The 16,070-nt window shown below is 41.1% G+C and overlaps 1 protein-coding gene across 3 annotated transcripts; it reads right to left on the minus strand.

Moving 5' to 3' along the window:
- Positions 1–738: 738 nt before the first annotated feature.
- Positions 739–15,680, minus strand: LOC108700843 (gap junction gamma-1 protein). Of its 3 annotated transcripts, none has more exons than XM_018234835.2 (4): positions 15,376–15,680; positions 12,232–12,330; positions 4,162–4,236; positions 739–2,536 (listed from the first exon to the last, which is right to left on the minus strand). In XM_018234835.2, exon 4 carries the CDS (start codon positions 2,520–2,522, stop codon positions 1,347–1,349), a length of 1,176 nt encoding a protein of 391 aa, XP_018090324.1. In that variant the 5' UTR covers positions 2,523–2,536; positions 4,162–4,236; positions 12,232–12,330; positions 15,376–15,680; the 3' UTR covers positions 739–1,346. The 3 variants fall into 3 exon arrangements, with proteins under 3 accessions (XP_018090324.1, XP_041432794.1, XP_018090323.1); XM_041576860.1 differs by having other exon boundaries at positions 12,157–12,330; XM_018234834.2 differs by lacking the exon at positions 12,232–12,330.
- Positions 15,681–16,070: the final 390 nt, after the last annotated feature.

Below are 16,070 nucleotides of genomic sequence, written 5' to 3' on the forward strand. Positions count from 1 at the left end.
GAACTGCCTCCCCGCCGGCTAGAATCTAAATCGTCGGTGGGATGGAACCCAGATCGCCTTGTTTTCCGAAGTCGCCCGAAGTTTCCTTGTGATGCAAGCCGGCGTGAAGGCAGTTCGGTTGAGATTAATGGTCCGAAGTAGAGGCGATTTGTCACCAAGCAACTAAATCTCCCCAAATCTTCTCATCTGTCTCTGCACTTATAGCTCTATGGGAAGCCACGACAGAGGCATATCGGCCGCTATCCAACTACAGCACTCAAATCTCCCCACGTGCAATAAGTGTAAAGCAGACCACATGATTATTAAAACAGACGGGTAGTTGGGTTCTTTTTAAAATGCCATCATGGAGGGAAAAGGTAAGTTGGCAGGCATTATGCCTTCTCCCAGGGTGTTTGAGGCTCAGCAGGTGTATGCACCACAGGCAGGGGTAAGACCGAATATAAAGAGATAGCAGTGCTTGCAGCCTTTGGAAGGCAATGGAAGCATTCTATTGTTGCCTCTAAGAAATGTGGCTCTAAAGTCGCAATCACAGCAATATTTTCCGCCTCTAGAATGAACAAAGCAATGATAAGAATAACCTAGAGAACCTTTGATTTAAATCCTCTGGGAGCACCCTATGGAATATCCAATAGGGGAATCCTTATTCGATGAACAGGACGCCTGTATTCTGTGTTCCATCAGCCGCGCCGCTAGCATTCCTATACAAGAACATCAGTACAAACAGAAAACAAGGCTGTATAAGGACAAATTATTCCCTCCTATGAGGACAGCTGTGTTTTTTTTAATCTTTTAACCAAAAAATAAAGTATAAAAAAAACTGATGCAAGAACTGTAACAAAACAGAGGCACTTTTAACCTTCGGGCTGACCACGTGGGGTTAATCCGTCAAGCTGAACGTTTAATGCACTTATTTAACACAGGCTCAGAAACTCAAAGTCCCACGTTCTTTTTTTGCTTTGATTCATCCGGCTGGGGAGGGGTATTTTGATAAATACTTCCAATGTATGAACGAAAAAAAAAGGAAAAAAAGACAAATCTTGGGCTAAATAAGCAGTTTATGCTCATTATAAAAAGACAGGAGAAAATGTCCAATAGATAAACAAATGCGACAGCCAGAGTTGTCATCGTAGTGTATTACTGTCCCCATTGAATGTTATAAATCAGAGCCATCGGATCTGCCACAATAACAAACCATTTAACGTTCTGCAGATACAGTGCCTTACTCTCTATAGCCCCGGCCCTTGCCGTATGAGTCACTTAAATACTAACAAATCCAAAATATTTACACAAATGGAAGTTATAACTCTGCTCAAGTTCCTCCCGGAGACAAGTCATCACAACTCGCACTAAATCCACACAGACGTCTTTCCATCCCCGGAGCGGCTGCTGACGCTGCTCTTGTTTGAGCCCTTCTTGATCTTCTTCTCTTTGGACGAAGGCAGATGGCTGTGGCTGTTGTAGGCTTGGATGGCCATTTCTAGCCTCTCCTGAGCGACCTGGATTTCTTGCTGCAAGTGCTCTAGATTGGCAGGGATATTGTCCTCGCTGCTGCCATATTGTTGCTCCTGAGCAATGTTGGCCCTGTTCTGTTTGTAAGCCATCTTGGCGTTTGAGAGATCTGTGTACTGGATTTGATCAGGCTTCACGACAATATTGTACCCGGGGGGAGCTGATGGGGTGTTCCATGTGAAAGGGTAATTGTAGGCAGAGGTATCATCAGACTCCTTCCTGCTGTTAATCGCATCAAGTATTGCCCCAAACCCAAGGTGGAGCATTTCCCAAATGTTGAGAAGCAAGCAAAGACCACTTACTCCATACATAATAAGCAAGAATATAGTCTTTTCAGTGGGTCGTGATATGAAGCAATCCACATTGTGAGGACAAGGCTTTGTATCGCACACATATATTGGGGTGACTTCAAACCCATACAGGAAGAACTGTCCTGCCAGAAATCCCACCTCAAAAAATGTTCTAAAAAGAAGCTGAAGAACATAAATCCTCATTAGTCCATCAGCACGGATACGCCTTCGCCCGTCGTGTTTCACCCTGCTGCGCACACATTCACGTTTGCTCCTTTCGCTTGCAATGTCAGTTTCAGGGTACATCATGGGGTCCTCTTCATTGTCATCGTCGGCATCCCCTAAACCATGCTGTTGCTTCCAACGCATTGGGAACATCCGGTGCTTTACTCTTTTTTCTTGCTCCAGGTGCTCCTCCGTCCTCGCTATTTTATGGATGGCATATCCTAAGTAAAAAAGGGACGGCGTTGCCACCAAGATGATTTGGAAAACCCAGAAGCGAACGTGGGAGAGGGGAGCAAACGCGTTATAACACACGTTCTCGCAGCCCGGTTGCCCGGTGTTGCACACAAACTTGGCTTGCTCGTCGTAGTAGATCGACTCTCCCCCCACGACGGTCAAGACGATGCGAAAGACGATCAAGACGGTCAACCAGATCTTGCCCACAAATGTGGAGTGGTTATGGATTTCTTCTAGGAGGCGTGTCAAGAAGCTCCAGCTCATTGTGCCAGCTTCTCCTAAGGCACAAGCAGAGGAGAGAACATTCAAAATAGTGATATTATAACTTATTCAGCATTACTTGTCCTTGCCAATATTGTATCTACATCCGATCAAAAGAGGGTGCTGCCTTGTGCTATGTACTATATGAGCACCGTGTGTTCCAACTAAGGCAACAGGAGAGATGTTACAGAACACAATTGTTAAGTGGGTACATATGCTTTTAATTTTCTAAATATTCGAACTATTGTTGTATTATTGAAATGAAAGAAGGCGGAGGGGGTTTTAAACTGATTAAAGATGGACGTTTATATAAATCCCCTGGGGAGCCATTCAGATTTGAAGGCATCTTTCCCTACTCTCGCAAAACACAAAGTAAAGTAAAGAGTCCAAAGGATGGAGTTGGCAAACCCAATACCCTGCGCCCCGTGTGCGTGTTTTGTACTCCATACATCTCTAATGCACAAGAATGTTATAGTTTGATTATGGCTCTGAGACAGACACAATGGCTGCTGTCCAAGCCTTACTCCCACAGGCCGGCAGGAAGTTGCAAATTTATATGAATTGAAAAACAAGAGTCACATAGTTGGGGCAGCTGTTATATTAACATGACAGGGAAACAGATCCAGTGCAGAGAAGCTGAGCAGAAAAGTAGAGTGGAATGCAGGAGTCCGGTTATGCATCCAGTTCTGGATTTCTCTTTTTTCCCCCCAAGTTATGTTCTCATTAGGTTACTGAAATATTTAGGGACATGTTTATACCAGGGCTGGGCAGGGAGCATGCCAACTAAAAGCTGGTAACACAATCACTGCTGATGCGCGGTTCATAAACTGTATTACAGACCCAGTTTTGGCTCATCCCTGCAGTAACAGCCCAGTCTACTCTTTCTAGGGTTGCCTAAAAAATAATGGCCTTCCTATATTCTTGCAGTTTTTTCCTATTAATAACATTGGCATATACATATTTTACCGGCCAGGTGGCAACCCTACCTGTTTCCCATAATCTGCTTCCGAATTTATACTGTGTGCCTCACTGAAAAGGCCTACAAACTTTGTTTGTTGACCTGAGATACAGAAAGAATTAGGCAGAACTAGGGATGCACCGAATCCACTTTTTAGGAATCCTTCGCGAAAGATTCGGCTGAATATCGAACCAAATCCGAATCCTAATTTGGTGGGAAGGGGAAAACATTTTTACTTCCTTGTATTGTGACAAAAAGTTACACAATTTCCATCCTACCACTAATTTGGTGGGAAGGGGAAAACATTTTTACTTCCTTGTATTGTGACAAAAAGTTACACAATTTCCATCCTACCACTAATTTGCATATGCCAATTAGGATTTGGATTCAGTTCGCCTGGGCAGAAGGATTCGGCAGAATCCGAATCCTGCTGAAAAAGGCCAAATCGCGAACCAAATCCTGGATTTGGTGCATCCCTAGGCAGAACTGGGGGCAAGGTCTGGTCAAGGGAGTATCAAGATGTGATTGGGGAATAATGCGGCCAAAAATCTGCTGACATTGGCTCACAAGTGGTTTTACAAGTACAGGGGTCAATGTCAAGAACAGTAAAGCTGGCCATAAACAAGCCACTCTATTGGCTGAAACATGCCCCGAGCTTAGAAAACAGCCAATCAAGCAACCCACCTGCAACCCTGTGCTCCGGTCAGCTGAATCTTTCTGAGAAATCCAGTTCTCTCCCGAATCCATTCAGATAAGGCACTGAAAGATAAAAAAAAATATCACATTCATTTTACTAGACTGACAAAAGGAAGGGGGTCCACGCCCCATAGAGCTTGCAATCTAAAGACCCCCATACACAGGCCGTTAAAAGCTGCCGACAAACTAATCGAATCGTTGGGCCCTAGGGCCCCAGATCGGATCAGCCCGATAGCACCCACTTCAATGAGGGCATATCAGGGGGAGATCAGCTCGTTTGGCGACATTGCACAGTGTTGTTGTATTATCAGTACAGTCTACTGTAAATCTAAACAAAGCATTTTGCACAATGAAAACAGATTTGATTCTAATTGATCTGATCTGAATCTCCTTCTTTACAGGTCACACAGCACGCAAGGCATTGTGGAAGTCTTGGCTGGTGGGGAGCTGACTACCGCAATGTTTTTTCAACTGTATGTGTAGTCAGGGCCAGCAGTGCAGGAACTAGCAAGGGACAGACAGATATTGCTTTTAGTCACAATGACATTTACAAATGGTAATTTTTTGAATGAATTAGAACTAGCAATGTACCGAATCCACTATTTTGGATTCTGAGATCCAAATAGCGAACCAGAATCCTAATTTGCATATGCAAATTAGGGATGTTAAGGGGAAACATTTTTTACTTCCTTGTTTTGTGACAAAAAGTCACGAGATTTCCCTCCCCACACCTAATTTGCATATGCAAATTAGGATTTGGATTTAGTTCGGCCAGGCAGAAGCTGCATCCTGCTGAAAAAGGCCGAATCCTGGCCAAATCCCGAACCGAATCCTGGATTTGGTTTATCCCTAATTACCCTGTAACTCCTATGCAAAGTAATAGGAAAATGCCACAAAAGAAATAGATGAGAACATGTAGAAAGTCCCCTTTATATAGACTGAGCCTCCTCTAGATATAATGCAGCTTGGCACATCATGTTGATTCCAGGCATCTCATCAGCAAAATGCAGACAGATCCATGTACAAGCAACACAAACATCTGTACTGGCACCTGTCACAGAGAGGCAGAAACAAAGGAGCAGAAAACAATTTTATCTCTTTAATTGGCCCGGCTCAGGGTCAAACAGACGTGGTCATGTGGTACGACAACTGTCACTGCTCGACATGACTCATGCACGTCACGTATTCGAGTCGCCTGCTGCTGAGTGTGCACTTTGCTGCCCAAAAACAAACCAAGCTGTTTCTCTATAATGAAAGAAAATGTAATTTCCCCATATACGTTCATTAAAAATGTAAAGGTTATCTGTAACTGTCATTGCATCTGTCTTGTTTATTTTCTCTGCACTACTGGTTCTGACTCCTAAAGCAGTGTAACAGAAGCCAGCAGATTAAAAGACCCGCAGGAGAACTGGCTGCTGCTGCTGCATTGTTTCCAGTTACATTGTAAAAACCATTGAAAATGTGGACCGAATGTAGATTAGTCCTTATATATCTATTTTCATCATTCAGGTGCTCTAGTGAAGCCAGAACAATAAAGGTCACCACGGAACCTCATGGCTGGAGATAATTCTGTAATACGGGGAGGAAACGAAAAAAATCAAAGTTAAATAAATATTTTGTTTCCTTTGATCACAAGGGAAGAGGGAATAACAATGATCTGTTATGATTCCATTGCGTTGCACACTCCATGCCTGTCCTGCGGAAAATACATAGACCTTACATATGGTTCAAAGTGGAAAAAAGACGGTGGAAACGACTGACCTCCATACCTGCGGCCTCATTTATGAATGTTGCTGCCATGTTTTTTTTTTTTTGTACTTTGCCCAATCTGCAACTGCCAACTTGAAAGTGGCGGCTGGAGTTGGAAGCAGGGCACAGAGAAGTCACGTGTTTGGCACAGTTTGGCCTATACCCACCAAGATGTGTGTTTGCAGGTTACCACCATTTTCGGATCAGCCCACACATCACTACTGGGGAGCCCTTTAGCTATGTACAGGGTTCCCTAAAGGTGTGTGGCACCCTCCTTGAACCAAACAGAACCGCACAAGGCAAACTTTCTAAGATTTTTAATAAGGTGCAGAATATATTTTGCCTACTACTCCTGTGGCCCCTGGTTGTAAAGCACCCCTTGACCGTGGCCCTGCAGCTTGACATTTACATGAATGGAATACACAATGGAATACACAAAAGCCATGAATATCCTGTAAATGATATCCTTATAAATGGTGAGTTCTGATGTCATCAGTTATAAACGGTGAGTTCTGATGTCATTTCTGTCACGTGACTCACTGAAACTTGTGTATTATAATAAATAAAGTACCCCCAGTTGCAAAATATGAGGATATTAGAAGTTACCTCGGAGTTCCATGGTCATGAAACTCCTCGGTAACTTAAAAAATCCTTATATTTTACAAGAGGGGGTACTTTATTCACTATATATATATATATATATATAAAATACACAAAAGCCATGAATATCTTGTAAATTATATCCTTATAAACGGTGAGTTCTGATGTCATCAGTTATAAACGGTGAGTTCTGATGTCATTTCTGTCACACGACTCACTGAAACTTGTGTATTATAATAAATAAAGTACCCCCAGTTGCAAAATATAAGGCTATTAGAAGTTACCTCGGAGTTCCATGGTCATGAAACTCCTCGGTAACTTATAATATCCTTATATTTTACAAGAGGGGGTACTTTATTCACTATATATATATATATATATATATATATATATATATATATATATATATATATATATATATATATCTGTATATATTCTACAGCTTTTATGTCCAGTGTCTTAATTTCTTTGCTATATGTATATGCAGTGTTTTGGCAAAATGCTTCAAAATGACACTTTGAAGGCTGTTCTGCTTTTTGCTGATTAAATTTTCTCCCAGTAGTTCCTTTTTGGGGAAAGTGTTCTCTCTAGTGCAGGGATCCCCAACCTTTTGAACCCGTGAGCAACATTGAGAAGTAAAAGTTGTTGGGGAGCAACACAAGCATGAAAAATGTTCTTGGGGTGCCAAATAAGGGCTGTGATTGGCCATTTGATATCCCTTATGTGGATTGTCAACCTACACTGAGGCTCTGTTTGGCAGTTTAACTGTTTTTTATACAACCAAAATTTGTAAACCCAAACTTATTTAAAAATAAGCCCCTGCTTTGAGGCAACTGGAAGCAACATCCATGGGGTTGGAGAGCAACATGTTGCTCACGAGCTACTGGTTGGGGATCACTGCTCTAGTGTATAAACGGGGCTTACTGACGTAGAAATGCACGGTTTATATACTGATTTAAGTAGCCCTTATTGTAAAATATAAGAATATTATAAGTCACAGAGGTTTTTAAGTAGATTTTCCAAAAAGGGGAAAGATATTCATGGCTTTTGTGTATTATATAGTGAATAAAGTACCCCCTCTTGTAAAATATAAGTATATGATAAGTTACCGAGGAGTTTCATGACCATATAAAAACACGAGGCCGAAGGAACTCCGAGGTAACTTCTAATATCCTCATATTTTGCAACTGGGGGTTTATTTATTATAATACACGAATTTCAGTGAGTCATGTGACAGAAATGACATCAGAACTCACCGTTTCTAACTGATGACATCAGAACTCACCGTTTATAAGGATATAATTTACAAGATATTCATGGCTTTTGTGTATTATAAGGATATCCTTTATAGTTTGGTCCCATAAGAAAATGACCAAACTGTAGATTTTATATATATATATATAATACATCAGCAAAACTGTATTGCTTTTTCTATATATCTTTTAAAGGACAAGTAAAGTGGAATTCACTGCTCCGGCACTAAGTTCCTGCTCCTTTAATGAGAGGGAATGGAAAATGTGAGTCACATGAAGCGATACACAAAGCATTTCCCATTCAGTCTCCAGGGTGCAGCGTCGATGGGCTCAGCGTGAGCAACCAGATTTCTTCATGGATCATCGGGATCCCATACAATCGGAAGATACTTTGCCCGGCACGACATCACAGATCTGCACAAAGTTCTCTTTTAAGGAGAACTAACCCTTGCCATGCATTTCTTCTACTTGAAAATGAAAAAAAAAGAAACTTTACAAATGGTCCCCATTATTTATTTTGTATGTTTTTAAACCATTAGCGTGTGCCTTCGGACTTATTCCATCCTGCGCTATACAGTTGCCTTACCCCCAACAACCGAAACCCTGGCTCCTGTTCATGTTCCATTGTGACTTTCTAGCTGCTCCTGGTCACTAGGGTAAATAATCCTAGCAACCTGTTTGCAAACCAGGGAGCTAATAAAAACGATATCTTATAAGCATACTTATATCAGGATAAAACACCCAACAAAATATGGGGGCACACGGCAGCAGGAGAAAAAAAAATAAGGGGAAATAATTCTCTTTGTAACAGGAAGTGCAGCTTCCTGTAAGGGGCCCATTCTGATTGTATAAACATTAATCAATCTATCTAACCTGAATGGTCTGCTCCATCTGCAAAATGCAATTTATTTAGTATATTTTTAATATTATTGTGTAAAACAGCCCTGTGGTACCCACCGATCCCTGTTTAATATATAAGCATGTGCACAGATATATATATATATATATATATATATATATATATATATATATATATATATATTTATTTATTTATTTATTTATACATGTACATCAAAAGGAGAAATATAGGTAGAAATATATCTCCAGTGGAATGTTTGCCAGTCCTTCTAACAATTATACGCCCTATCTCTCTCTCTCTCTCTCAATTTTCATGGCATTTCACAGAAAATTAAACATAAATCCGCCAGACATACTGGCTTTTGCCCTGACAGACAGGAAAAATTAAAGATTCCGTAAAAAGCATGGCTCTGGATAATGTAGAGCAGACATGACGGAGCAGCGGAATCTAATGTAAAGAACAGACACGGTGGGATTCATGTAGAAAAAGGGTTTGGGCTAAAAAAAAACCTCTCCATGGAATGGGCCTGACTGGAACCAGCTGACACTGGAGAAGTGTATCCGATACTCAAACCCTCCACAATTAGTATTGTATTTTAATGGAACAGTCCATAAGCAAAATCAGATTTGGGAAAATGAAGGCAGCGGGGCCCAAAATAAAGGAGCCAGAAGCATCCAATTGTCCATTAACTATTCCCTATAGATTCTACACTCAACGGGAATGAGAATTTTTACTCATTTTGGTCTCGCTCGTCTTGTCTGCTGCAATTTAGTGTCGCTGTGTATTGGGTTATCTTGTCATGCAACACTGCTGAGTATGTCGGTGCCATATTAAGCGACATAACAATGAACAGTTTCTAAACGGGGAAGGATACGTTCCCCTGAGCACTTTTGCTCATTTCGTTTTTATTAAATGAGTCATTTATTTTTTTTTTGGAACAAATGTCTTAGGGGGTTATTTACTAAACTCAGAATGTATCTCATTATTTTATTTGACCTTATTTATTATTTTAAAAACTTGAATCAATCTAATCGGGGGAAAAAACCCCAGTAAAATCAAACGGAAACCTGAATCGTGAAGCACGGTAACTTTAAACTGAGATTGGTGCCTCTCCTATTGACTTATAAAGGACATAGACAGGTCTGAGATGGCAGATTTTCGGATTTGGATTTATTTAATAAATCTCGGAAAATTAGAGGGTTTTTTCCACGAAAAATTACAGTTTTTGCCCCAAAAACCCTGACCAGATAAATTCAATGTTTAGTAAACAACCTCCTTATTGTTTTTATTTCTTTGCCCACAATGTTGTTGTTCTATACAGAAAAACATTCATATAAATATTAAATAAACCCAAAAGGCTGGTTTTGCTTCCAATAAGGATTAATTATATCTTAGTTTGGTTTAAGTACAAGCGACTGTTTTATTATTACACAGAAGACAGCCATTCCCTAACTCAGAGCTTTCTGGATAACGGGTTTCCGGATAACAGATACCATACCTGTATTATTATTAATGCAAATGTTATTGCATATTTTTACTAGTTTTGCAGAAGTGTATAACTCAGGATTTCCCTTTATTAGGAATGTAGTGGGCGTATGGGATATGTTATCCGGAATGCTCAGGACCTGGGGTTTTCCAGATACAGGATCTTTCTGTAATTTGGAACTTAAATCTGTTAAAATTCAAAAATGATTGTTTTCTCACTAATAAGGATTCATTAAATCTTACTTGGTATAATGTACAAGGTACTGTTTTATTATTACACAGAAAAAGAAAATAATTTTTAAAGATTTGTATTATTTAATTAAAATGAAATCTATGGGAGATGACCTTTTCCGTGATTTGGAGCTCTCTGGATAACAGGTCTCCTGATAACAGATCCTCTGATAACACATCCTTTACCAGTATAAGGATATATCTCTGAGTAAATATATGTATGCCTAATTACTAATTATATTTGTTTATCGTTTAACGAGTGAAAGTGTTCTAGTTGCCAAGGTCAGTGACCCTGGAAACCAGATACATATTCAGGATCAATTTTTTTCTATTTCTGATAATGTTGTACCAACACAATACTTAAAGAAACAGGACGTGTTTGTTTCAGGGCTGTAGCACTCTGCTAATTGGGTTATGCAAATATGCAAATTAGGGGTGGGAAGGGGAAAACATTTTTTACAATTTCCCTCCCGCCCCTAATTTGCATATGCAAATTAGTATTCAGATTCGGTTCGGTCGGACAGAAGGATTCGGCTGAAATCCCAATCCTGCTGAAAAAGGCCGAATCCTGGCCGAATCCCGAACCGAAACCTAGTCAACAGCAACCAACACAAAATCCCCCCACATTGGTGGTGCACTGGTGGTCACAATAAATGGGGAAAACTCCTATTTAGTTCAGCATGCATGAACCCTTGCATTATTTGTTGCAGCAAAATATAGACTTGCTCTGCCGGGAAGATACAACTAGTGCAGTAACAGTTACAGAGAACAGGGATAAAATGGAGTCTATGTGAGACAGACTTTCCGTAATTCAGAGCTTTTTTGATAACGGGTTTCCAGATAACGGATCTCATACCTGTATAGGGAAGCAAAGTATTTCTGGATATATCCTTATCCCTATATTAGCAGACGGCACATATTTCACGCCACAATACTTTAAGAGTAGGCAAGTTTTCTTTATATAACAGGTATGGGACCTGTTATACAGAATTCTCGGGACCTGGGGTCTTCCGGATAACGGATCTTTCCGTAATCTGGATCTTCATACCTTAAGTCTATTAGAAAATCATATAAACATGAAATAAACCCAATAGGCTGGTTTTGCCTCCAATAAGGATTAATTTTATCTCAGTTGGGATCAAGTACAAGCGACTATTTTATTATTACTGAGAAAAAGGAAATAATGTTTAAAAAATGTGGATTATTTGGATAAAATGGAGACTATGGGAGACGGCCGTTCTGTAATTCGGAGCTTTCTGGATATCGGGTTTCCGATACCTGTTCTTTATATTAAGGAGCTAATATTAACAGGACTTCTTCCCCACAAAGCATGAAAGCCAGGCAAAAAGTGATGAATCAATTTAATGCTGAATTTGGGAGAATTCATCCTCCCCTGCCCATGACACACACACTCACTCACACACTCACTCTCATACACAGACACACACACTCACTTACACACTCACTCTCATACACAGACACACAAACTCACTCACTCACACACACTCATACACAGACACACACTCACTCACTCACTCACTCACACACACACACTCACACACTCACTCACAGACACAAGCAATGAGAGAGACATGGGCAAATGGGGAAAACTCCTATTTAGGATCCCACAGCTATATGCACACACATTTTACATCCAGTATTTTAAACCCCATGATATCTGGATTAAAACAGAAATTATTTTACAGATTTCTGTATCTATGTTCTGCACTTGGAGCCCCAGGCTACGGATCTCTCATAGTCCTTCAAGCACCTTTTATATAGGGTGTACATAAATAAAACGTGTACCTGAGAATGAACCCCCAGTGCATCATGAAGAAGACGGTTGCTGCTGAGTTGCTGTTGGAGTTTGGAACTACTAACCTGGAGAACTTTGCTCACTGTAGTTAGGAGCCCATTCCTGTTCTCTGTAACTGTTACTGCACTAGTAGGATCTTCTCGGCAGAGCAAATCTACACTTTGCTGCAACAAATAATGCAAGGGTTCATGCATGCTGAACTTCCAACATATTTATATAAAATAATGATTTCCATCAAAAGCCAAATATTCATGTTGTAATAATAATGCTGTAATTAATGTTAGAAGTTGCTTATTGCTATAGTGGAATACCCACGTAAGGTGAGAGCCACTCACATAGGGTCACGTATGTAAAATCAGCTCTGAAGTAGGATTAGGTCTGAGGAATTGGTGGAATTCTAATAAATCCTGGCTATAGACATACTCTACATACCGATGGATAAAATGGCATGTGTAGGGATGCTAGGTTCCCATGAGATCTGCGGCACAGGAAAACATTCATATTTAAGTGCCTAGAATATGCTGCAATTATATTGTATCACACAGGCTGAAAGTTATTAAATTCACACTTCAGGATACAGAACCTGAATCTGACATTTCTGTAAGAAATATGCCTTTCTCCTACTCACAGTTTTGGAACCAGATCCTGATCTACATCGGGGCACCCAAAGACAGATCACAGTTATTATCCTTATACATTAGGCTGGGGCTGATTTACCAACATAGGTGCTAATTTGCACATGGGCCACGGAGCATTTAGATTGTAAACTATACGGGGCAGGGATTTCCATCCTCTTGTCTCCTTAACAATGAGCTCTTCATAGCTTGTATTTATTCGTATTGTATTTTTTACCTTTCTACATGTATGGGACCTGTTATCCAGAATGCTCGGGGACCTGGGGTTTTCCGTAATTTGGATCTTCATACCTTAAGTCTACTAGAAAATCATTATATGTATTTATTACTCACACGCGACTGGTCCGCATCTATCCTCGTGGTGGCCCTCAGTCAGCCAGACTCCGCACCTGGCAAATTGGCAACATCCAAGAAAGTGAGATAGACTGGAGCCAACAACCACGGGATATTAGAGTAAAAGAAGAAAGTCTTTATTTCCAAGTATCTTTAAAAACACAGACAGGCATTCTCCTGAGGCTGTACAACTAAACCATGACGTGTCTAGTCACCTGACGCGTTTCGTGCCTCTCTTTGGCACTTCATCAGAGGTGCCTCTGATGAAGTGCCAAAGAGAGGCACGAAACGCGTCAGGTGACTAGACACGTCATGGTTTAGTTGTACAGCCTCAGGAGAATGCCTGTCTGTGTTTTTAAAGATACTTGGAAATAAAGACTTTCTTCTTTTACTCTAATATCCCGTGGTTGTTGGCTCCAGTCTATCTCACTTTCTTGGATACTAGAAAATCATATAAACATTAAATAAAGCCAATAGGATTAATTATATCTTAGTTGGGATCAAGTACAAGCGACTGTTTTATTATTACACAGAAAAAGGAAATCAGTTTTATAATTTTGGATTATTCAGATAAAATAAAGTCTATGGGAAACAGAGTTTCCGTAATTCAGTGCTTTCTGGATAACGGGTTTCCAGATAACAGATCCCATACCTGTATAGGGAAGCAAAGTATTTCTGGACATATCCTTATCCCTATATTGGTATATGGCACATATTTCACGCCACAATACTTTAAGAGTAGACAAGTTTTCTCTATATTACAGGTATAGGACCTGTTATCCAGAATCCTGGAGACCTGGGTTCTACCGGATAAAAAGTCTTTCTATAATTTGGATCTTCATACCTTAAGTCTACTAGAAAATCATATAAACATGAAATAAACCCAATAGGCTGGTTTTGCTTCCAATAAGGATTAATTATATCTTAGTTGGGATCAAGTACAAGCGACTATTTCCTTTTTACACAGAAATCATTTTTAAAAATTTGGATTATTTGGATAAAATGGAGGCTATTTGAGATGGCCATTCCATAATTCGGAGCTTTCTGGATAACAGGTTTCCCATGCCTGTTCTTTATTTTAAGGATCTAATATTATCAGGACTTCTTCCCCACAAAGTATTAAAGCCAGGCAAAAAGAATCGATTTAGTGCTGAATTTGGGAGAATTCCTCCTCCCCTGCCCATACACTGACACACACACTCATACACTCACTCACTCACACACTCACAAACTGACTCACACACACACTCACACACTGACTCACTCACACACTCACACACACACTCACTCCTAGACACACACACACACTCACACACTGACTCACTCACACACTCACACACACACTCACTCCTAGAAACACACACACACTCACACACACACTCACTCACACACACTCACACACACACTCACTCCTAGACACACACTCACTCACTCCTACACAGACACACACACTCACACACACTCACTCTCACTCTCACACATACACACTCACTCCTAGACACACACTCACTCACTCCTACACACACACAGACACACACACTCACACACACTCACACACACACTCACTCCTAGACACACACTCACTCACTCCTACACACACACAGACACACACACTCACACACACTCACTCTCACACACACACACACTCACTCCTAGACACACACACACACACACTCACTCCTAGACACACACACACACACACTCACTCCTAGATACACACACACACTCACACACTCACTCACTCCTAGACACACACACACACTCATACACAGACACACACACTCACACACACTCACTCACTCTCACACACACACACACTCACTCCTAGACACACACACACACACTCACTCCTAGATACACACACACACTCACTCCTAGATACACACACACACTCATACACACTCACTCCTACACACACAAACACACACACTCACACACTCACTCACTCCTACACACACAAACACACACACTCACACACTCACTCACTCCTAGACACACACACACACACACTCACACACTCACTCACTCCTAGACACACACACACACACACTCACACACAGACACACAGACACACACTCACTCACATAGTCAATCACACACTCACTCACACACACATAGACACACTCACTCATACACACTCTTTCTCTCACACTCACTCACACACACACACACTCACTCACATACTCAATCACACACTCACTCACACACAAGCAATTAGAGAGAGACATGAGCACTACTCACCATGCAGCATCCCAAGGCTCCTTCCCGCTTGTGTCCTCCTTCCCTTTCTCTCTTCTCGGGACAGGGACAATCATGTGATCATTTCCCCCTCAATTTTCTCTCACAAACAAAGGCAGCTAAAGTGGCAGCTGCTCATGCTGTTCCGCCTCAGTGCCCACAAAGACCCCATAGGGTTTGAGCAATGAGCAGGACCCTTCAGCCGTCCCCAGTGCACAGGCAAAGTGATGTGCTGACAGGAAAGTGAGTGGCCGCTTCAAGTTGGAATTCCGGCCCCTCAGTACTGTCCAATGGCAGCTCAGCAGCGACATCCACACAGACTAACTAACATTGCAATGGATAAGCAGCTGAGCAGAGGGAAGTCTGGGGCTCAGAGGAGGAGAGAAACTGTTTTTTTCTTTAATAAAAACAATAAATTAACTTCTTATGTGCCACCAGCTCGTGCTTTTACTGAGTGTTTACTACATTCTGTGGGGGGGCAGCAGCTGTGCCCAGAACTTGTGTGAGGTAAAATGTCACATGCCTGAACATAGGCTGGCCACCTGGTCGCCATTTTACTGGCAAAAATGATGGCTCATTCCAATGTTTTTAATAGGGAAAAAAGATAAATATATAGGAAGGCCGGTATTTTTTTTCCACAAAAGGTGGCAACCCTACCTGAAGATGGCCTTCCCGCCAAAACTGCACACCTTCCTTCC

Source organism: Xenopus laevis, chromosome 9_10L, assembly GCF_017654675.1.
Source record: "Xenopus laevis strain J_2021 chromosome 9_10L, Xenopus_laevis_v10.1, whole genome shotgun sequence".
Classification (NCBI taxonomy): Eukaryota; Metazoa; Chordata; class Amphibia; order Anura; family Pipidae; genus Xenopus; species Xenopus laevis.